The 24,570-nt window shown below is 39.4% G+C and overlaps 1 protein-coding gene across 2 annotated transcripts in view; it reads left to right on the top strand.

Annotated features, from left to right (window-relative positions):
• LOC131229449 (K(+) efflux antiporter 3, chloroplastic-like) overlaps positions 1-24,570 on the top strand; it is a 47,858-nt gene that overhangs the window by 15,495 nt on the left and 7,793 nt on the right. For both annotated transcript variants that reach the window (XM_058225410.1, XM_058225409.1), the window contains exons 5-8: positions 8,153-8,254; positions 8,750-8,827; positions 22,165-22,233; positions 22,413-22,463. In XM_058225410.1, the coding sequence (XP_058081393.1) occupies positions 8,153-8,254; positions 8,750-8,827; positions 22,165-22,233; positions 22,413-22,463 (300 nt within the window). The remainder of the gene's footprint in view (positions 1-8,152; positions 8,255-8,749; positions 8,828-22,164; positions 22,234-22,412; positions 22,464-24,570) is intronic.

Raw genomic sequence — 24,570 nt, 5'->3', positions numbered from 1 at the left:
TGGCCCCACATGATAGATGGTGAATATGAGGGTGGAATAAATAAACTTGAGGGATAAATACTTAGGGCGTGTTTGGGCAGTGGGATTAGAAGGGATTAGGTGGGATGGGATTCATCTGGTCTGTGCCAATTCCACTCCATGTTTGGGAAGAATGGAAAAGCTTGGAATTAGATTAGATGGAATTGCATTAGGTCCCATGCCAATTTCACTCAATGTTAGCAAGTTGTGTAGGTCCCACCATGATGTGTGGGCTATATCCACACCGTCCACCCATTTTTCGAGATTATTTTAGAGCATGGGCCAAAAAATCAGGTAAATCTAAAGCTCAAGTGGACCCCACCATAGAAAGCAACGGGGATTGAATACTATTCGTTGAAAACTTCTTTGGGGCCACATAAGTTTTGGATCTACCTCTTTTTTAGGCCCATGCCATAAAATGAGGTTACAAAACAAATGAACGGTTTAGATATAACATGTGTGTTATTCTCAGTAATTTCAAATGATGGTGGGTATATCCATTCAATGTTCCACCGTATTACCAACAAAGCATGGCATTAATCTTATCCCATGGCAACAGGGGACAATCCCTACCATGGGTAATAATTATGCTTTTTGAATCCCATCCCACCTAATCCCTTCTAATCCCACCACCCAAACACGCCCTTATTTTATGTTGGAAACGATACATGCTTTTCTACCTTTTAGTTTACAAGTACGTTGTTTACCAAACATGCTTATCTGCCGAATAAGTAGAAACCAAGATAAGCTACTTGAGGCATAAGTAGCTTATCTAGAGTTACAATCCAAACGCCCCCTTAATGACTTACGGTCTAATTGAAGGTATGGTCCTTCATAAAGTGGAATGGCGGAACATGAATCATGTAGCTGGCGATAGTTAATTGGGATAAGGCTTAGATCATGATGATGACGATGATGATGGTTCATCCCTTGTCTCATCATGAGGGTGGTCGATACAATTACGTACTTACGTCATGACTGTATTATAATTGATTTTCGAGAACATACTCTCACCAAAGCCAGCCAAACCAGGTTGCCCTAAGTGTTGTTGTCAAAGTCCATATCCAATCAGCCTCTAGTCTTAGGCACAAGGTGTTCCGTATCTGTTACGATAAGGCCGATACGTATCGGTAACACTTTGACTATTACACGATACGGGGGTTTAACGAGGCAGTTGATTTTTTTGGGACTGTATCGGCCGTTATGGGGCATAACGACCATTACCCTCATAACGGTCGAAAAACGACCACTTTTTTATATTTAATCATATTTTTCTCCTCATTTTTCCATTTTTCTAATTTCAAAAAACTTTCCTAGATCATTATACAACAGATTTCGACCACTCTTACTATAGTTTTTAGGATTAAAATCGTCGATTGAAGCAATCGGAAAAAAAAAAAAAAAAAATACGCCAAAGAAATAAGGAAAATAATAGGGAAAATAATAGAATAATAAGATACTCAAGAATCTTTTTTTTTTTCTTTTTTTTTCTTTTTGTATTTTTTTTGTATTTTGGACATGCATATGATGGTGCATCGGACCATTCATGAGAATGTTGTTTGTTGGTTGGACTTGTTGAAGGTCAACTAAATGGGCCCTAATTGAACACAAATAAAGCATGATTTGGTGAACTAGGGCCCATTACATTGAAATACAATAAAAAAAAAAAAAAAAAATATCAAAAAGAAAGTGAAGGTTTACCATTCTTTCCAATTTTCCCCATAATGACCCACTTCTCTTTAATTTGTTGAATCTCATTCAAACCATTTGTTTTGATCCCAAAATAGGTCTAGATCTAGCTTAAAATGAGTTTTTAAGCTTCTTCCATGGTTTAAATGGAAAAAAGAAAAGGAAAAAAAAAGAAAAGAGGAGACGAGTGAAATTTTGAATAAAGAAAAAAAGAGAAAAAAAAATGGCTTTTATGGTCATGTTGCTCTGTATCGACTATATTAGCCTCGTATCGGTGCCAATACACCCCTTATTAGCCGATACGGGTTAGTTTTTGTCTTATCGGGTCGATACAACCCCATATGGGTTGTATCGCATATAGTCTCATATTGATACGGATACGATATGGCCGTTTTGGCTGATACGATGCCAAGATTCATATCTATGATCGTTACCGATACAGAATACATTGCTCAGGCACCAAACATGCATGCCGATAGACCACAGTCACTCCCTCTTAGCTACACGATTATGAATGATACATAGATGACCCTTATTGAAGAATATTGTCATGTGTTGCGGGCCTTAGCATCTATGCACCATGGAAGGCATAATATGCAATGTTGGTGAAAGTAGACGAGTGGACACATTATGCTTGCCTGCATTGCTAGCCTAAATTGCTAAAAAAAGGTTCCAACAAGTTTGCCTCCAAGATAATTCAGGCCCAATCAATGATTATTGTTGCACAATTTTTGCATCACTGAAGAACAACCCTGAACATCTTAAAGAACAGATGTGCCAAAAGGAATGCAATTATGTTTCTTGGTATTCTACTCACACTTTTTTCCTACTCTATTATACTGATGGAGTGAGGGTATACTCTCCGTACTAAGAGGGAGAAAGCCTTTAAAATCAAGGAGTAGTGTGGATGATATATGATGCAGGACACATGATTTAATGCTAGCATGCAACGTAAAGATTATAAAAGAGTCCATAAAGTAATTCAATTAACAAAAGATGATAATCCACCAAGTAATTAAGAGTAAGCAATAGGAAATAAAATCTGATTTAACCTAAATCACATGCGTGCATGCCAAGAAATCACATAAATCAATTAAAATTGGGATCGATGGAAGGATAGAACTTCCAATTTAGCATAGGCACGTTCCACACTAAAGGGGATGACTAGTAGGTTTTATGATTAGGGTTAAGAAGGGGAAAATCTGAAATTTGAAAAATTAGGGTTCATGGGAATTGGAAATTTTGGAATTAGGGTTTTTAGAAATTGGGAAAAATAGAAAATTGAAGATTTAGGGTTTAGAAGGTTGTAATGGGAAGAAAAAGCGGAAAATAAGAGAAGAAGAATAATAATAATAATAATAAGAAAAATACCTTTCGAAGAAGAGAGGGGAAGAATGTAAGAAGAAGACTACCTTTCGAAGAAGAAGAAGAGGAAGGATGTACCTTGGGGAATCCACCACCAAACAAGTTTCTACCCTTCCACAAGTTAATTGGAAGGGAGGGTTTTTTTTTTAAAAAAACCCTAGAAAATAATAAGGAAAATTCCTTCACACAAGAGAGTTTCTCTCTTCTTTCTTTTTTTTCTTCTCAAATGTCCACTAGGGTTGGAACTCCACTTCCCTTGTGGTTTTATAATTAAAAATTTCGGAATTAAAATTCAGCATAATTACAACCATGCCACTCACTTAAGTAAAGTGGTCCATTATTCAAAATAAGAAAACTAAAACATATATTATCAATCTCAGCCATCAAATAACTCCTAAAAATAACAAAAAACATAATGAAAACATGATCAGAGCCTAAGGGGACCAAATCTAAAAGATCTAGTGGCCTGATGGCCTGATCGATAAGATCCAACGGTCGGATCGACACGAAATAAAAATCATATGACTAAAATTACCTCCTAAGCAGCCCACATACATCATCCCAAGGTGGGGTCTTACTGATGCACGTCCAGTGCATGTGAGGTCTTCAAAATGATCTGGCGGGCCCCACCTGAAACTCATCTCCCATCCACAAAGAAAGTTATGCTGATGTGGGTGGTCGTCTCCGTCTCTGGTACACCCAAGTATGTCCTCTAATGTCGCCATCAATATATCTTTCTACAATGCAGGAGATTGTCTCTGGAATGTATTTAGAATGTAAGGACTGTATAGATTTTATAATATATATATATATATATATAATTTTTTATTATTTATTTTTTATTTCTACACTGAGGGAGATAGTTTTTGGAATGTATGTAAAATGTAAGGAATGTATGGATTCTCCACATTTACCCACACTTCTTTTCTATTCAATTATACTCTCCAAGTGAGGGTAGACTCTTAGGGCCTGTTTGGATTGTGAGAAAAGAAAAGCAAAGTTCAGTGATTATCCAATGATGGATTCCCATGGATTCCATTTCTGGGGTCTTGTGCATGAGAATTTGACTGTGGATAAGGCTAATGATTTTTATTTCCAACCTCACGATTTCCTTTGTTATCCAAACAACCCAATGGTCCAAATATCGCACCCTTGGGATATAGATACGTATCGGTTATCGCATGAGATATATCATTTGTATCGCATAATTTATCGCACTTTTTGAGAAACATAAGGAAACATTGGGAAAATGGTTGAATTTTTTAATGAAACTTTGGGGATTGTTAAAAAAACCCTTAACACACACTTTTAAATCATAACATCTCAAAAAAATATGCACATAATAAGTTTCCTTTGTGTAGGGTCCTAAGCTATGCGATGTTTAACTGAACTAATGCAACTATATTTAAATTGGATGCATGATATTTATAAACATCACAGGAAAACAATAATAATTGGATATCTACCATTAAAATCCTCCTAAGGCCCACTGTACTGTTTATTTGACATCCTATCTGTTGATTGGGTCATAAAGATCCAGATGAAGGGAAAAAATAAATATCAGGTTGGATGACAAATAAACATCACTGTGGGCCTTAAAAAGGTTTCAACGGTGGAAATTAGCAGTTCCACTGTTTCTTGTGGTATGGTCCACTTGAGTTGTGGATATGGTTCAATTTTGGGCTGTACACCTAAAATGATCAGTAAAAACGGATGGACGGCGTGGATAAACCATGTGCAATCACGGTGGGCCCAACAGAGTTTACTCGGTACGAGCATACCCATCTCGCCCGTCATTGACGGAAACGGATTGGCTACTCCACCAGCCCATGGCTGATGGTCGGTGCTCTGTGGGCCCCACCATGATGTATGTGTTTCATCCATGCCGTCCATATATTTTTCTAGATCATTTTATGGTATTACAAGAAAAATTAAGTATATACCAATATCAACTGGACCACATAACAAGAAACGGTGTGGAATGAATGTTGACCATTAAAAACTTTTTGGGATCCATAAAAGTATTGGATCTAGCTGATATTTGTTTTTCCCCTTCATCTGGGTCTTGATGACCTAATCGACATATTTGATGTCAAATAAACAGTACAGTGGGCTTTAGGAGGATTTAAATGATGGATATCCAATCACTATTGTTTTCCTGTGGTGTGGTCCACCTGAGATTTATATCCCTCTCGTTTTTGAAATAAAGCCCTAAAATTATCTTTAAAAATGGATGAACGGAATGGATGAAATACATACGTTATGGTGGGGCCCACAGAGCACCGACCACCATCCGCAGAGCTGGTGTCAGGGGGAGTAGCCAATCCGTTTCCGTCACTGACGGCCCCAATGCCACATGACCAACTTATGTGGGTCCCACCATGATGTATTTTTTGTATCCACACTGTCTATACATTTGAAGAGATTATTTTATGGCATGAGCCAAAAAATGGGTCAGATCTAGAGCTCAAGTGGACCCCACCATAGAAAACAATGGAGAGAGTGACTCCTTAAAGGTGGGCCCTTAAAATTCCTAAATTTAGGGATCAACCCCTTAAATTAGATGGGAAAATGGATGGACGGCGTGGATAGACCACATACATTAAAGTTGGGCCCAAGTGAGTTTACTGAGTACGATAAGAGCGTACTCTGTAACCCACCGCACGCGATCTAAACCCCTTTTCACCCCATCCGCGCTCTTCTTCTTCATTTTCCCTTTTGTTCACACACGCAGGAGGTTCCGACAATCGTGGCAGCGACGATTCTCATTCCGGCCTGATTTCTCACTGGATTTCTCGTTGGAATCTCTGAGAAATCCCCACAGATACTCTCCAATCAGCGATGGAGGAGGGAAATTGAAGAAAATTGCAAGAAAATTCAAGAAATTCGTACTTACCTGTCGAATGGCCCAACTCCAATCACCAATCTTCGCGGGTACTCTCCGATTTCTCCTTTTTTTTTCCAATTCATTTTTAAAAAAAATTCTCCACCTATACGCATGGCTATTTATGGACGGATGTGGGTTGTTGGCTACAGTGGGACTCGTGAGTCCCCTGCAAAGCATCCTGAGTGTGCAATATTGACGATATATCCTGTGAAATCTGGATTTTGGCATTTTTGGTATCTTCCAGGCGTTATCGCCCGGGTATTGTCTCGTTGGGGGCCGATAACGATAATATCAGCCAATATATCGGCCAATAGTATCGATATTTCGAACACTGGTCCAAACAATGGAAAACTCTTGAGTTATCTTTTCTTTTCTTTTCTGTTAACACAATCCAAATGGGTCCATAAGAGGGAGAAAACCTCTGTAATGAGGGAGTAATATGGAGGAGATAGTTTTCTGGAATGAGGGAGATGGTCTCTAGAATGTATGGGATGGGTTTTACGGATCCAAACCTTCTATTTATGAAGTGGGACTGCCTTTCCAAGGCACCTTTTTGTCTTGAAGAGACACGTGTGCTTTTATCATAATCTTTTGCCTTCCATCATGGGCTAATAACATGTGGAAACTAGGAGACTTACCCCTTGGGTGTAAGCCAATTGGATGTAAATTGATATTCAAAAGGAAACTATAAGTAGATCTATTCGTAGAAAAGCTTCATGCTAGGCATGTAGCCCAAGCATTTAGGCAAAAGAAAGGCGTAGGCTACTTTGACACATATGCCCTTGTAGCTAAAATAACAACAATCATAATACTAATAGCTCTAGCATTATTCATAGATTTGTCATTTGTCAAATGAAAAATATATATATATCTTAAATGCTAATTTAAATGAGAAAAAATTCATGGTGCAACCCGAAGGTTTTATATGCATAATCAAGAGCACAGGGTTTATTATAGACTCATTAAATCACTGTGATTTAAAACAACAACCTAAACAGTGGCATGAGAAATGTGATCAGGTTATAATTTCTCATGGCTTTAGAGTAAATAAGGTTGGCAAGTGTGTATACTTAAAATTATCAAAAACCAGAGGTATTATAATATGTTTGTAAGTCAATAATATGTTAATATTTGTATTAAAAGCAAAGAAGTTATTATCAACATGTTTTGATATGAAAGACAGGAGTGGTGCAAATGTAATCTCAAGAATGAAGTTTATGATAGACTAAGTATAACCTGAACTTAATCTCACCATATAGAAAAGATAATCACAATTTTCGGGTGTAAAGAATCTAAATCTGCACTACACCTTTAGATTCTAGCATAAAATATAGAAAAAAAAATGAAGATAGATGCATATCTCAACTACAATATGCTACTGTGATTGGTAGTTGCAATGTACTGGACGTCTGGACCTGATGCAGCCTTTGCTATGGAAGTACTAAGTAGGTTTACAAATAATCATAGTCATATACACTGAAATGTTGTATGTAGGATTTTTAGATAATTAAAAAAGACGATGGATTATGGATTAGACTTCCAAGATATCCAACTTTACTTGAAGCGGTACACCAATGCAAGCTGGATAACAGATTATAACAAGTCGATGGGTGGGTCTTTACACTTGATGGAGCCATTGTGTCTTGGGCATCCAAGAATTAAAATGCATAACTCATTCCACAATGGAATTAAAGTTAATTGCATTGATTGCAGCTGGCAAAGAAGCAGAATGGCTAATGGAGTTGTTATTAGAGATTCCTTTATGATCGAAAGCTAATGCTTGTTATATCTTTACATTATGATAGTGGGCAAACATTGTCACTATCTTATAACCAAACTTAAAGTGGGAAACCCAGACGCATGAGTTTGAGGCATAGTTACATTAGACAGCTACTCAGAGATGGAGTAGTGATTAGTGAATATTAATTTTGTCCAGTTAAAAGAAAATTTGGTGGTCCTTTTACAAAGGGCCTTGCAAGGGATATCATCTGGAGGAGTTCTGGGGGAATGGATTTAAAATTTGATTTTGAAACATGTTTCCATTGTGATCTTACATGTTTAAGCCTGTGCTGCTAGTTGTTCTATGATGACTAGTTTTGCTATGCTGTTTCTAGTACAGTAGTTAGTTATTCCGTGCATGCTAGATGGGTGAGGAATTCATTAAGTTTTTTTAATTTATTATTATTCTTGAAGGTTGTTCTGTCTACCCTTGCTTTTACGGCATTTGAGCTTCCACCAAATGGGGCCGTTGGAACAAAGATTTTGGAGTTCCTTTTCCACTCAAGGCCTGATCTGGTAAGAACTATACTAATCTAACTTTATTGACATCAAAGTTGGAGGCTTTCATTTTACGGTCATGTCTGGATTTTGTTTGCTTCCTTTTTCTTCTTCTTTTGTTTGCTGCTTCCTTATGAAATGCAATGCAGGATTGTCTTGGAGCCACCATGCTCTGATCTGATTAGGAACCAGTTTGTCCTGCTTAAATGTTTATGGTCTGGGGTGTTTGATGTTTCCTATTTCACGTGTTCACGTGAAAAGATTATTCTTTTCTTTTCTTTTCTTTTCTTTTCTTTTTTCTTTCTGAAATGCAATACAGGATTGTTTTGAAGTCCTCCATTCTCTGAGATTATATTTATGTGAGTTGTTCGAAGTTGTCTATGACATTTGAAATTAATTTGTATGTATTTTACTTTGAAATTACTTGTATTCATTTAACTAATAATTCCATTTCCATATTTTTGGACATTGTCTATAGTATTTTTAATGCTATCTGGTTTAAGTGAAATGCAGGTCAACATTAGAAGTATTGATGAGGCTGTAGTGATTGGTGCTGCTCTGTCATTGTCATCTTCAGCTTTTGTTTTACAGGTATGCACATATTGCGTACTGAGATTGATGATTTATTGAACAATTCTTGATTAAAAAATGATTTTTAAGTAACTGAAGTTGTTTTCTTGTGGACCAGAATGGGCATTTGGAAATACATTCATATGATAAACTCGTTAAAGTTCTGCACACTAACAAATTAATGTCGCACTGAAATAATCATTGTGGATTACCAGCCATATGCTTAATCTGAATGTCTTGGTTGCTGCGTATACTTGAAGAACATTTTGTTTCAGAAGTGCTTTTCTGCCACATTGATGCAAAAGTTTATAACCATCATATGTAAGAGGTCATTAATTCAATTTGTGGTACATGATAATGCCCTTATAACATGCAGAAATATGAAATTGAAGGGACAGAAAGAGCATTCTGCAAAATATATAAAGAATTCAATCTTTTTGGGGCTATTTTGATTAGTCTCATTTACAGTTTACCATAAATGATATCAACTTATCATGCTTGCTTATTCTGTCATATGGTGCAAGTGGAAGATGAGGGTAGGTGCTAGGATTGAAAGATTCAAAGAGGGAAAGGAACAAGAGAGGAAAAGAAAGACGAGAGAAGAAGAATGAAAAATGGGTATAGAAGTTAGGGCCTGCTTTCCTATTCTCATTTTTTTTTTTTTCTATAAAAAGCTTATAACAAACTTACAAATAAGGCCCTCACATTCCTTTTATTACAAAGAGGCCCTTATAAACTTTATATCTCAACATTCCCTCTCAAGCTAGGCATAATTGTCTATCATGCCACGCTTGCTAAGAATAGATTCTAACTTTGTCTTAACAATAAGCTAATTCTCAGTCGTTTCAAAAGGTAAGAAAAGTTCTTAATAGATAACTTGCTCACTAATGAAGTTCCTGTCAATTTCAATGTGCTTGGTACGGTCGTGCTTAACTGGGTTTTGTGCAATGCTGATGGTTGCCTTGCTATCACAAAACAACTTCATGGGAGAATATGCGATGATTCTCAAATCACGTAACAGAATTTTCAACCAAAGTAACTCTGCTACACCATAAGCCATATAGCCCTAGTCTCTGCTTTTGCACTAGACTTAGCCACTACAATTTGTTTCTTGCTTATCCACATAACCAAGTTTCCTCTCACAAGAGTACACTATCTTGTAGTTGACTTTTGGCCATCTACATCAATGGCCTAATTTGCATCAATATAGGCTTCTATGTCGAGATGACCATGATCACAAATAAGAGGTCCTTCCCAGGTGATGTCTTCAAATACCTTGGGATTCTTTCAATAGCTTCCAAGTGAGGAACTTGTGGTGCCTACATAAACTGACTTACCACACTTACTACATATGTTATATTAGGTTGAGTGATAGATAGATGGAGTAATCAGCCAACCAATCTCTGATATATCTCTTCCCAAAGTCCTCGTCGCTTTACAAAGAGAGTATAATTGGTGTGACTCTGGGAATAACAATCCTCTTCACTACCTGGTTGCAGTGTTCAAAATATCGGTATCGCTACAAGTTTCGCTGGCCAAGGATACAGAAACAATATTGATATCGCCGATAATATCACTAATAACTGGAAATGCAGGAAAACGTGGGGAAAACGGTGGAATTTTCAGTGAAACGTCAGGAGATGTTAAAATGTACATATTTGTATAATTAGAAATTAAAAAAAATTGCAAAAAGAACACATTCATAACAAGTTTCCATTTAATGGGGCCTTAAAAGCATGCGCACTTGTAAGAAATCAGTCCAACCATCCCATCCTACCTATTTAACCATCCAACCTTCCATCTAAACATGCATCGATATTGCAAAATATCAACAACACATGATATTTCACCAAGAAATCCATCAACAATTGGAAAGAAAATGAAAGATTGTGGTCTCAACATCACACATGCTGCGATATCAATAAGATCGAGATATTATCAATGACAAATTGAACACGATACAACCATGTGCCCATGAAAAAAATTGAAATATATATATTTTTTTCTAATAAACAAAATTTTGATGATATCAATACGTTGGCGATATTATTGAAATATCATCTAATACACTTATGATACAAGCATTACCTAAAATTTACATAGTCGAAAATATGGGCAATACATTGTTGATATTGATGCATTGGCAATACAAGTGACACCTAGAATTTACATAGTTGAAAATATTGGCGATTATATTAGTGATATTGATACATTAGCGATACTTAGCGATACATTGCTAATACTTGGAATTTTTTATATTACCAACGTTATCGGTATCGCTACCAGTGTTATCGGTATCGTTGAGCTAGAGATAAAGATAATATTGGAGATAATTCGAACACTGCCTGGTTGAACCTCTCTAACTGAGCCTGGGAGATTGTTTGAGACCATAAATAGGCTTCCTTAACCGGCAAACATTTCCTTCATTGTTGGGGAACCTGAAACCAGGTGGCAGAGCCACATACACTTTCTCCTTTAAGTCTCCATGGAGAAACGCATTCTATACATCTAGCTGATACAATAGCTAAGAAAAATTCGTTGCAGGTGACAACTAGAACCGTATGGAGTTCATCTTGACTATAGGCACAAATGTTTCCTTGTAGTCAATTCCATTATGTTTGAGTGTACCCCTTAGCAACAAGTCTAGTTTTGTACTTTTCAATGGATTCATCTTCCTTGTCTTTCACGGTGAAGACCCATTTGTAACCTACTGGCTCCTTTAGGCAAGTCTATCAGTTTCAACATGCCTTTTTTTCACACCGAGCTCAAGTGGGGTAGCCTGTGGGATGCGAGGACACACTCAGGGTGGGTGACCCATGTGTTCGAGACTCCTCACCGGGTGTGATTAATGCGCATTTCACACACAGCTCGAGTGGGGTAGCCTGTGGGATGCGGGGACACTCGGGGTAGGTGACCCATGTCATTTGGGGCCCACGAGGGGGTTCGGCCGAGGTCCTAACCCATGAGATGTGAGGCCTGGGCTATGTGATAAAAGGGATTAATTCGTCATACTCTAACAGTTCGAGCTTTTAGAGTAAGTGGTTAATTGTCCTCCATCAAATTGGTATCAGAGCGGGAGGTCTCGTGTTTGAGACTCCTCACCAGGGGTGATTAATGCAGGGGCATTTTCACACCGGGCTCGAGGGGTCGCTTGTGGGATGCAGGAGCACACTCGGGGTGGGCAGGGCCCACGGGGGAGGTCTCTTGTTCGAGACTCCTCATCGGGGGTGATTAATGCGCATTTCACACCGAGCTCGAGTGGGGTAGCCTATGGGACTCGAGGTGGGCGGCCCGTGTGATTTGGGGCCCATGAGGGGGGTTCGACCGAGGTCCTTACCCATGAGATGTGGGGCCTAAGCTATGAGATAAAGGGATTAATTCGCCATACTCTAACAGTTCGAGCTTTTAGAGCAAGTGATTAATTGTCCTGCATCATTGCCTCTTGAAATCTTGAAGGTAAAGACACAAAAGGAAGCTAAAGAAAAGAAAGTATGATAGGAAGGGGACAAGGTCATATAAGACAAACTTAGATATAGGATGTGAAGTACACTGACGCTTCCCTTTTTGTATAGCAAAGGGAGGATTATCTTTAGAAAAAAATTATGAACTAACTGTTGGGGATTTGTGCTGCGGAATCACACAGATCTAGATCTAGGATAGCAATCCAAGAGCAACAAGCAATCACAAGAGAACACAAAGATTTAACGTGGAAAACCCTTGCGGGAAAAAAAACCACGGCACAAAGCAACAAAAATCCACTATAAAAAGAAATTACAAGAGAGAGGACTTACCCGATTCGAACAATCTCGAATCTCACCCTTGCTACACCCTTTGATAACCCTAGAACCCTTTAGGAACCCTTGGAAAACTTTTAGAAAGCTTTACAATACATTAAAATAACCCTAGGGACCCTTATTTATAGTTTAGGAAACTCCACTTACGCACCTAGCCCGGAAAACTTCGGAAACTGCCTCAAATTTACGTAGTCCACACAGGATCTGCGTAACCTAGACTGGTCGAGGAACCCCCTCGACCGGTCGAGCCATCCCCTCGACTGGTTGAGCAGCCCGGACACCAAAAATAACAGCACGCTGGACTTTGAGTCGAGCAGTGCTCAACTAGTCGAGCGGCTCACTCGATCGGTCGAGCCAGGCCCTCGACCAGTCGAGAGACCCAAAGTCAGATTGAAGGCTTCTGACAACAATCTCCACCAAGTCTTCAACCTTCAACTGCGTAGCTGCTTGACCTCCTCTCTTATCTCTGCATTACATCATAGCTTCAATCAATGCTTCTCGTGCACACTCGTGCATTACATCATAGCTTCAACCTTCTGACAACTGCCAAGCCCAGAGAAGTTGCACAGAACTTGAACTTCTCTGTAGGAACGACCTTGGTGAGCATGTCTGCTGGATTCATGCTAGTGTGAATCTTTTCCAGTGTGACACCTCCTTCCTCAAGCACTTGTCGGATAAAGTGGTGATGAACATCAATGTGTTTAGTACGTGAGTGATAAACAGAAATTTTAGCCAACTTGATAACGCTCTCGCTATCACAGTTAACCAGCACGGTCTCCTGCTAAAGTCCTAACTGATTTATCATGCCTCCAAGCCAAACACCTTCTTTAAACGTTTCCGTCATTGCCATATATTCTGCTTTGGTCATGGAAAGAACCACTACGGACTGAAGCTTCGACATCCAACTAATTGCTCCACCCGCTAGTACAAACGAGTATCCTGAAGTAGACTTCCTGGAATCTATACTGCCTGCGTAGTTAGAATCCACATACCTTACCAACTTTGTTCCTGTCTTTTCAAAAGTTAAGACGTAGTCTTTCGTAACTCGAATGTATCGAAGTAGCCATTTCATCGCTTCCCAATGTTACTTACCAGGGTTTGACATGTATCTGCTCACAACACCGACTGCCTGTGAAATATCCGGTCTCGTACAGACCATGACATACATTAAACTGCCAACCGCATTCGAATAGGGCACATGAGATATAACCTGCTTTTCCTCATTGGATTTAGGACATTGTTCTGAGAAAAGCTTAAAGTGAGCCGCTTGGGGAACGCTCATTGGCTTTGCCTGATCCATCCCATACTTGATCAATACCTTTTCAAGGTATTCTGCCTGTGATAACCAGAACCTGTTCCTCTTCCTGTCTCTATGAATATCTGTGCCGAGAACCCTCTTTGCAGCCCCCAGATCTTTCATCTCAAATGTCCCTGATAACTGAGTCTTCAGTACGTTGATTTCAGACATATCATTAACATACAGTACTAAGATGATGAATTTTCCATCACTCAGTGTCTTGTAATAAACACAGTGATCGTATTCACTCCGAGTAAATTTCTGACTCACTATGAAAGAATCAAATTTTTTATATCACTGCCTAGGTGATTGTTTCAAGCCGTACAATGACCTTATTAACCTGCAAACCTTTTTCTCTGCCCGTTTAACGTCGTAGCCCTCTGGTTGCTTCATGTAGATCTGCTCTTCCAATTCTCCATGCAGAAATGCAGTCTTCACATCCATCTGTTCCAGCTCGAGATCGTATTGGGCAACCAGCGCCAACACGAATCTGATAGATACCTGCTTAACCACCGGCGCGAATATCTCTGTGAAGTCAATTCCTTCTCTCTAAGCATAACCCTTCATTACCAACCTTGCTTTATATCTATCCTGTTTCCTTTTGAATAACCACTTGCATCCGATTGCTTTCCGGCCCATGGGAAGCTTCACCAGCTCCCATGTGTGATTTTTGTGCAACGAGTCCATCTCATCGTCCATAGCCGCCTTCCACTTTTCTGCATCAGGCTCATCAAGAGCCTCTTGAATAGTAGATGGGTCCCCCTCATCTGTAATGAGGGTATATGCAATATAAGAATCGTCCCTGTATCTTGTCAGTAACCTACGATCACGCGGTGGATTCGTTCTCACAGGTGGATACTCCACCTGATCCTGTACCTCTGTCTTCGCATCTGTCTCTGCCTGAGTATTATCTGTGTCAATCTGGACGTCTACGATCACCTTTTGTAGTTCCTCTTACTCCTTTTGATCATTCTTGCGAAATAGGGAGCTTTCATCGAATCTAACGTCACGGCTAGTGATGACCTTCGTGTGACCTTGTCGAATAACCTGTAACCTTTCACACCAATGTCATAGCCAACAAAGATATACTTTTTGGCCCTATGGTCTAGCTTATCTCTTTCAACTGACGGTATATGAGAGTAAGCCTCACGACCAAATATGCGTAAATCCGAGTAGTCAATTTTCTGACTACTCCATACTTCCTCTGGGATTTTACATTCAATTGCCGTTGAAGGAGACCGGTTCATCAAATAACAAGTCATGTTAACGGCCTCAGTCCATAAGTCCTTACCCAACGCAGCATTACTTAACATGCATCTGGCCTTCTCCAGGAGAGTCTAATTCATTCGCTCAGCCACACTGTTTTGCTCGGGCGTGTGGCGCACTATTTTGTACCTGATGATCCCTTCATCCTTGCAATAATCATTAAATTCAGTGGAAGTAAATTCTCCACCATCGTCAGTCCTCAAAACCTTTATTTTTCGCCCTGACTGTTTTTCCACCATTGCCTTCCATTACTTAAATATGGTGAAAACTTCGGATTTACGTTTCATGAAGTAAATCCAAACTTTCTTGGAGTAGTCGTCAATGAATGAAACAAACCATGATGACCCCCTAATGGAAACTTCTGGCGATGACCCCCATATGTCAGAGTGCACATAATCAAGCACTCCCTTACAAACATGTTTTCTAGATTTAAAAGACAATCTAGATTGTTTACCATATATACAATGCTCGCATATATCTAAATCAGAATTTTTAAAAGTTAAAATCAAACATCGATCAGAAAGTACCTCCATGCCTCGCTTGCTCATATGGCACAGACGAGCATGCCACATATATAGAGACGTGGAGTCTGCAATAGCTGCTGCCGCTCCACCTGTTGAAGTGCTCCCAATCAACCTGTAAAGGTTTCCGTGCCTTTGCGCTCTCATAACCACGAGTGCCCCTTTTGAAACTTTAAGGACACCATTAATACCGGTGAACTTGCACCCTATAGCCTCGAGTGCATTGAGAGAAATCAGACTTTTCTTCATATCAGGAACGTGCCTGACGTCAGTCAAGGTACGCTCCATCCAATCAAACATCTTGATGCTCACCGTACCAATAGCCACAACATTACAGGCATTGTCATTGCTCATAAAAACCTATCCACCATCACATTCCTTGTAACTGGTAAACCAATTCCGATGATGAATCATGTGATAAGATGCTCCTGTGTCAAGTATCCACTCGTCTTTATGATTATCGAGTAAGTGGCCAATCATGGAAACAGACAGAACATCACCAGGACTTGATTCTTCATCAGATGTGACCACATTGGCCTCCTTGGAAGAAGTCGCTAAATTTTCTTTCTTCGTTTTAGGATTTCTACAATCTTTCTTCATGTGTCCAGACAACTACAATTCCAACACTTTAATTTTCCTTTGCCCTTGTCCTTGGATTTCGATTTAGGTCTAGAAGATCCTGTACCTCAATCAGAATCTCTGCCCCTCGTAATCAGTGCATCGGAAGATGCCCCCATGTCATCGTTTAGCTTTCTCATAGCCTTCCTTTGAAGGGCTAAGATAACGGTGTCAATACTTAGGGTTTTATTTGTGGTGCACATCATGTCCCTGAAAGACTCATATGATGCAGAAAAAGAATTCAACAATATACATGCCTATTCCTCATCTTTGACCACTTCCTCCATATCCAACAATTTGCACATCAATTTATTAAAGTTGCTAATATGGGCTTCTAGATCTCCACCCTCTGCCATCTTGAAGGTATAACACTGTAGCTTCAAGTGTAGGCGATTTTCGGAGGACTTCTTTGCATAGATGTTCTCTAACTTTGCCCACAAACTAGCCGCAGTTTTTTCTCACAAAACATTATAGAGAACCTCATCCATGAGACATAAACGGATAGAGGCTAAAGCATTACTATCAAGGTTTTCCCATTCATCATCTTTCATGGTAGATTTCCGCTCCTCAAGAGCCTTAATCTCGCATTGCTTGGTTAACAGGCTAATCATCTTAACCTTTCATAACTCAAAATTATTTTTGCCTGAGTACTTCTCAATATCAAACTTGCCGTTTCCCATTATTACTAATCCTGCAGATTCAAATCTGTGCCTCAACGATTGCTCTGATACCACTTGTTGGGGATATGTGGTGCGGAATCACACAGATCTAGATCTAGGATAGCAATCTAAGAGCAACAAGCAATCACAAGAGAACACAAAGATTTAGCGTGGAAAACCCTTACTGGAAACAACCACGGCACAAAGCGACAGAAATCCACTATGAAAAGAAATTACAAGAGAGAAGACTTACCCGATTCGAACAATCTCGAATCTCACCCTTGCTACACCCTTTGATAACCCTAGAACCCTTTAAGAACCCTTGAAAAACTTTTAGAAAGCTTTAGAATACATTAGAATAGCCCTAGGGACCCCTATTTATAGTTTAGGAAACTCCACTTATGCACCTAGTCCGGAAAAGTCCGGAAACCGCCTCAAATTTACGCAGTCCGCGCAGGATTTGCGTTACCTCGACTGCTCGAGGAACCCCCTCGACTAGTCGAGCAGCCCGAACACCAAAAATAACAGCATGCTGGACTTTGAGTCGAGCGGCTCACTCGACCGGTTGAGAGACCCAAAGTCAAATTGAAGGCTTCTGACAACACTAACAAAAGAAAAACAATACCTGGTTCCAAGGAATTAGAATCAATGAGTGGATGTGTCTCAATGATCATCCCTTTCTAGTGTCTCGAATATACTCGTAGTTCCTTCGCTATATCAGTACCAGTATTAGTGGTAGTATGCCCTAGATTAACTGGGACATCAGTTAACGAACTGCAAGGAACGGGGTCAGGAACAAGAAGAGGACAAACTAAAGGAAGATGTCTCTCTTTCCTCTCATTGAGCTCCCAATTGAGTCATTTTCCACCTCTAAGGGGACTGGAAGAGTTTCAAACGGCCAAGTGGTTACTGTTAGAAGGAATTGGTTGCATGGCCTTCTTCCTGCTTTCTTCATTTTGTACTAAAGAATAAACTTGGTCTAATAACAAAAGTCCATCTCTCCCCAAAATTTGCACATGGATAAACTCGTATTTAAAATTCAACCCAGCCAAAAAATCAAATATACGGTTATGTTCGACTTGTTTGTTTGTTTCTCCTTATCAACATTAGTATAACATTGTAATAAATGATAATAATCAAACTCTTCCTACAGACCCTGTAGAGTGGAGTAATATGTAGCAAAACTTTTCTCCCCCTAATGGATAGTGGCAATCTGCCGACACGATTGATAGACATGAGCAATATTTTGTCACTTGAAGTTTTGCTAACTTTATCTCCATATTTCTTTGGTTGTCTGTTGGAACAAAAAACCTTTAGTAATATGAGGAATTGTCCATAACTGGTTCTCTAATCTGACTATTCACATACCCTAGTTTCCCTCACCTGCCAATACACATCTTGACAGATTAAGACCATTCAAGAAATTCGTACCATCCAACTTCACAGTTGTGATTGGCTCATTGGGTTTGTCACAATAGATACCTATTGTAGAAATGGAACTTGAGTCTTCAGAAACAGACATCTTCCCACAAAATAATCCGATAAATGTTGAAAAAATTACCAAAATCTTCTAAAACCACCATCTTTTGAATGCCATACAGTTCTCCATCAAGGGACCTAACCAAAGATACACTGTTGATGCTTCCCGCATGGAGTGATGACGTTAGCAATGGGTCCCACCCAAAGGACTTGCTCTGATACCAAGTAGAAGATGAGGGTCAGTGATAGGACTGATAGATTGGAAGAGGGAAGGAAGAAGAGAGGAAGAGAGAAGAGAGAAGAAGAATGAAACGAGAAAGAAGTTAGGGCTGGCTGCCCTATTCTCATTCTTTTATAAAAAAAAAGCTTATAATGAAATTACAAATAAGCCCTCATTCATTTTATTACAAAGAGGCCCTTATAAACTTATTTCTCAACAGTGCACATGTGAAAGGGAAACAAGACTGATGTGGATGGCATTTTGAGCAGTCATGTTCTAGATTCTGGAATTTGCGAAAAGGTTTTCTTCATGAGGAATCATAGGATCTCACTCGGCAGCAAACAGTTTCCCACACACAGGGTTCCCTGAATATGGGGCCTATGTTTTAGTGATTCAACTGTTGATCGATGGCCCTCGCTCTGGTTGAGAGATGCCTTGGAAATCTCCCAGATTGGATGACCACCCTTCGGTACCTTTCTCCTTGGAATGTTGACCATTTCTGTACTCTCTTAACTATCTATTTGTCCACAACCAATAGAAGGTTTAGGATCATCCAATCTAGGAGGCTTCTCGGTCAACCTTCATCAATAGTGTTAGCCATCAAATCAATGGTTTGGAACACCAAGATACGAGCCTCTCATGCTGGGAGTCCTGTTTGCCAGCAAGTTGTAGGTTTACTAATGAAGAGGACCTAAGCCCTCTTTTTATTCGAGTGGTTGGATGTAAAACTCTGTTAACTGGAATATCTCAACCTTGCATATTGCCATAAATATATACCTATTTATCTTTTCCAAACTAACACAAGTGTTGGAGCTTCTAATGGTAAATTGGCAATTATGGTGTGAAAGATCAAATATTGGAAAAATGGTGGTCTAAGTTTGTGGAAGATGGTTGTTTAAGTGTTGGAAGATGGTTGCTAGGATGAGAAGGCAGTCAAAGTAGAGTGTGTGAGAGTTTGGCATTACTCTACTAAGACAACTATCTATGTTGACGGTACTGATAGCTTGAGGAGTGAGTGTCTTTCTTTGGCTGGCAAAGCTTCTTGCTGTTGTTGTTGTTGTTTTATTTTCTTTGTTTCTTTCTTTTTTCTTCTCTTATTTGAAGATTTTTTATTTATTTATTTTTTTTTTTTTTAAGTGAGCTACATCAAGGAAGAGGGAGAATCCTCAATAGAAAGAGACACTCTATAAACACCCTGAACCAAAATATCAGCCACCTACTTCGACTCTTCCAGCTTGTCTTCTATTCATGGAAGGTTTTGGATAATGTCATTAAGGTTCCATTTGGATCCTAGCATCTAGTGATCTGATCTTAGCGTTGTCACTTTGCTTTCTGCATTTCAAAAGAATTATACATGGTGTATAGGTGAACGAGGTGTATACTCTTCCCTTTTGGGTTGCAATGATGGTGAGACGTCCCCCAAAATGCTAGCAATTTTATGAATATCATTATCTTGCGCTTTCTTGAGTTTTTCCTTTTTTATGAGCTTTCTAAAAGTCCTAGAATCTTCAACATCTAAATGTCAAACTAGAAAGCCTGTCTCTGATACTTTCTCCATTTTACAGACCCTGCATCTCTTGAACTTTTCTGCCCTTGAATCTTCCTCCACATGTGATAAATCTGATTTCCTGTGTATTCTTCATTGGAAACTCGACCAGAAATCTAATAGAGAACCCTTACACTGATATGCTTTTCTTTTCTTTTCCTAATGGCTCATATGTGTGATTCAAAGCCCTCATCAAGGATATTAGCCAATAAATGGTTCACTGCAGAAGATTAATTTTTCACTGGTGATATGTTCGCTTAAATGAAAAAAGTAAAAGGGATATCTTCTTACACATTTTATAATGAATTAAAAATAAATAGTTTTGCATATGCATATTTTCATCCATATCCACAGGCAGATAAGGTGCATCACTTATATGATATTCTATTTAATGTCTATCTGGATTTGTTTGTTAGTTCTGTCTTTCATATGGAACAAATAACCCTGCACAAAGTGCGTGTGGCTAAGTTGTTCTCCTTGGTCTTGTAGGGGCATATTGTGTGGAAGATATGCTAAGGTCTCTGCTAGTGTGTTTTGGTTATTTGGATTTTGGAAAGTTCGTAGATTCACCATTCTACTGTGTTTAGAAATTGTTTTTGGTGGTCCCTTTGTCCCATCTAAGAATCGGATGTCATCATGAAAGGGCTTCTCAGTTGTCAAGCCACTTGGCATACACATGCTTTTGGGGGCATTTTTCCTAAATGATAAGGTGATGCATATCCAAAGGTGAACCAGCGATGATGAGGAGGTCCCATCATCTGTCCATTCAACACATGAAATCATTCCATAATCTATCTGTTGAACAAGGTGACCTGATGATCAGATTGTTTGATAGTTTGTGGGTTCACAATCTGACCGATCATTTTGTGGGTCCACATTACTCAGAGGTTTCTTAGTTGGTAGTCTTAATTCGTAAATAACATCCAGTTCTACCCAATTTAGTTACTTCAGGTTCAAGTTAGGTACTTCCAACACTTATTTGCAGACCACTTTTGGGCACCTGTCTGAATGGATAAAATTGGTCCTGTTCAAAATCCTTTGAATTAGCATTCATACAAGCCAAAGATCATGTGATTCTAATGTGAAGTGAGTGAGTACATACCCACAGAAGGCTTCTATGCTTGTGATGGGGTTTAGGGATATTGTCGTCATTGTTTGTTTTTTTATTAACAGATGTTTGGGATTACTAGTAATGGATTATTATTGATCAGCATTATCATAGGGTTTCTTTTGCTTTGCTAAAAGTGTATGAACATGCAAAGACCCTTTTCATGAGTAGTGAAATGAAGAATTGAAGTTTTTATGCGTGGAGATGTTCTCTTGCTTTATGGACTGATTCCTCCAAACCCATTGGGTATGTGCTCAATAGAAGAATAGTATGATGCTATGGTCATACAAAGATGTGATGCTTTGTATGCAGTTGGGATGCTGCTAAAACTATCATCGTGTGAACAATAGATCGGTATTTTTATTTTTCTTTTTATTACATTCAATAGTGTTCTTTTTATTTTTGGTGGTGCATTACTTGCATCAGTTTTGATATAAAGCTTCAATATGGATAGTCCTGCACTGTAAGGGTTTGATTGTTTTCCCTTGTGTTTTGGCACAAGATGGGCAGCATTGCTCCTCCAAATTTTTGGATTAAGGACAACTAGCTCAATATATTTCAACAGTTTTCATCTAAAATTTTGGTGGAAGTGGAATTCCATGGTCCTTGCTTCTGACTGACCACTATCCTGGTTAAACTTGGAATAGATCTAAATGGATGTAATTTTAATCTTGTTCATTATTTAACATTAAAGATGATCCAAGTCTGAAACAAGTATGCTTCTGACTGACCATTATCCTTTGGTTGATGTAATGTGTACATGAATTACAGCTACCCCTGCATTGGAATATGAAGTAATGATGATAGTATCTGATATGCTAATTGAGAGCTTACCAAGTGTACTTTGTAGCTTCTTGCAGAGAAGGGAGAGCTCCCGACAAGATTGGGTTCAGCAACTCTGGGGATTCTTCTGCTACAGGTTCTCACCATTTTTTTTGCACTTTATTTCTTTGTCTATTTTCTATACAGTTACGAATGATGCAACTCTGTTGCCTCCATTTTGTGCTTTTGATTTTGGATTAGTGCAGTCATGCACAATGCACAACAAAAAATATCAAGTCGATAACTACTTTGATCCCCACTGGTTGATATTTGCAGGACATAGCTGTCGTCCCCCTCTTAGTCATACTTCCAGTGCTAGAGAGTCAGGTATGCAAAAAGTTTACATGTATACTAGCACTGAAATTGTCCAACTGAATTTACCATAGAAGAAATACTGCATTGCATCTGTGGTACTTCCTAGCCTTGAAATTGATTTTGCAAAGTATATTTGTTCCATTTGGAAATTTTTGGTTGGGAAATCAGACAGACTTCAATTACTTGTGTGGTCACATGAATTATATCCTTATGCTGTCACTTTTCATGTTTTTCTATGTATACATGATTGGATCTCTAGGTTTAAGGATGTTGTTTGTTGCTCTGCTGGTGTTGCATGGGAACCAATGTGAATTTGAATTCCCTTGAGATGGTCTTTTGGGACATCTCGACTTTTACCCTCTAATTTCTACCACTGTCAACTTCACTCTGATGCAGGATAATTAACCACTTGCTCTAAAAGCTCAAATTGATAGAGCATGGCGAATCAATCCCTTTATTTCATAACCCGGGCCCCACATCTCATGGATTAGGACCTCGGCCAAACCCCCCTTGTGGCCCCCAAATCACATGGGTACCACCTCGCACGGGCCGTCCACCCCGAGTGTGCCCCTGCATCCCACAAGCAACCCCACTCAAGCTCGGTGTGAAAATGCCCCTGCATTAATCACGCATAATGGGATGCGTCGATACCATTACATCATTGTTTCTAATGCAGGACAATTAACCACTTGCTCTAAAAGCTCAAACTGATAGAGCATGGCGAATCAATCCCTTTATCTTATAGCCCAGGCCCCACATCTCCTGGGTTAGGACCTCGGCCGAACCCCCTTGTGGTCCCCAAATCACATGGGTACCGCCTCACACGAGCCACCGCCTCACACGGGTGGGGCCCGTCTCACACGAGCCACCCACCTCACACGGGCCGTCCACCCCGAGTGTGCCCTTGCATCCCACAAGCAACCCCACCCAAGCCTGGTGTGAAAATACCCCTGCATTGCACTCAGTAGTGTTTTTTCCTTCAACTTGCGCTTGTTTCCCGTGGTAAGTCCTTCCTAGGGAGCTACCATGTTGCAACATGCCACTCACCAAATGGGACCTTAGTTCTCCCCAATTTAGTTGTTGTCATTCTTATGCAATCGCAACAGGTTGTTTTGGTTATCATTGCATGATGCTTGGGCTACTGCAATGAGGTCATGCATTCAGTTAGGATGTACATAAGTGGAGTTATTTGCTTCTTTTCTCTGATGTTAATTTTGGAAAAAAAAATAAAATCCCCTCTTGTTAATTGAGCCAGTATGGGCCATGCCAGGGCTTGTCCATGTCCAGCCTGAAAGACTAGGACAATAGGCCTAACTCCAGCCCAAGCCTGCCACTGGCTATAATGAAAGGACCTATCTCCAGCCTGTTACAGGAGAAGGGGGCCTAAGCCCAGCCAACACAAGATGCTAAGTAGGCCTGAGCCCGAACCCAGCCCAATTCAGCCTGAACACACCCTTTTGCCTCTCTTGATAATACAATAGTACAAAGTTGTATCTATAAAAAAGAGCAAGTGTATCAGCGCAAATAGTGGCTCCCCTGTCTATATTATTTAACTTGTTTTTTCCGCCTTAAAGTACTCCACAGTTTGGTTATGCCTTTTTCTTGTCCAACATAAAGACGGAGGACCTGGGGTTAATCACTTCATCATCGAAATGAAATTACAATGTTGTATGTGTAGCCCAGCTTTGATTTTCCATACAGCTGTGTGCTTTGGCCTGTTTTCAGTCCCACTAGCTTTGTCCATGTCCTTCATTCATAAACTGGTGATATAGTTTGGTTGTTTTCTCATTTCTTCTACTGTGATCTTATCAGCTTTCACACATGCAAACTATGCAATAATTGATCTGTACAAGAAATCCAGTTTAGTTGCTGTTACAGCTTTTCATCATTCATCCATCCCATTTCCTCAAATCCATGTCGGAATTTGAAATCCCATGGCATAAAAGAAACCTGTGTTCTTTAGTTCAGATGCTCTGATGTTTCCTTGCTACCATTGACAATTTCTGCACATTTTTTTAATGAAATTGTTTAGTAATTCAGCATGCTTCTTGAAGTCTAAACCTCCTATATCCAGCTTCGTCCATTTTGCATTATGATGATACCATCCATGAGGTTTCTA

This window comes from Magnolia sinica, chromosome 16 (assembly GCF_029962835.1).
Source record: "Magnolia sinica isolate HGM2019 chromosome 16, MsV1, whole genome shotgun sequence".
NCBI lineage: Eukaryota > Viridiplantae > Streptophyta > Magnoliopsida > Magnoliales > Magnoliaceae > Magnolia > Magnolia sinica.
Note: the sequence above shows the minus strand (reverse complement) of the source record. Positions and strands in the feature narration are given on the sequence as shown.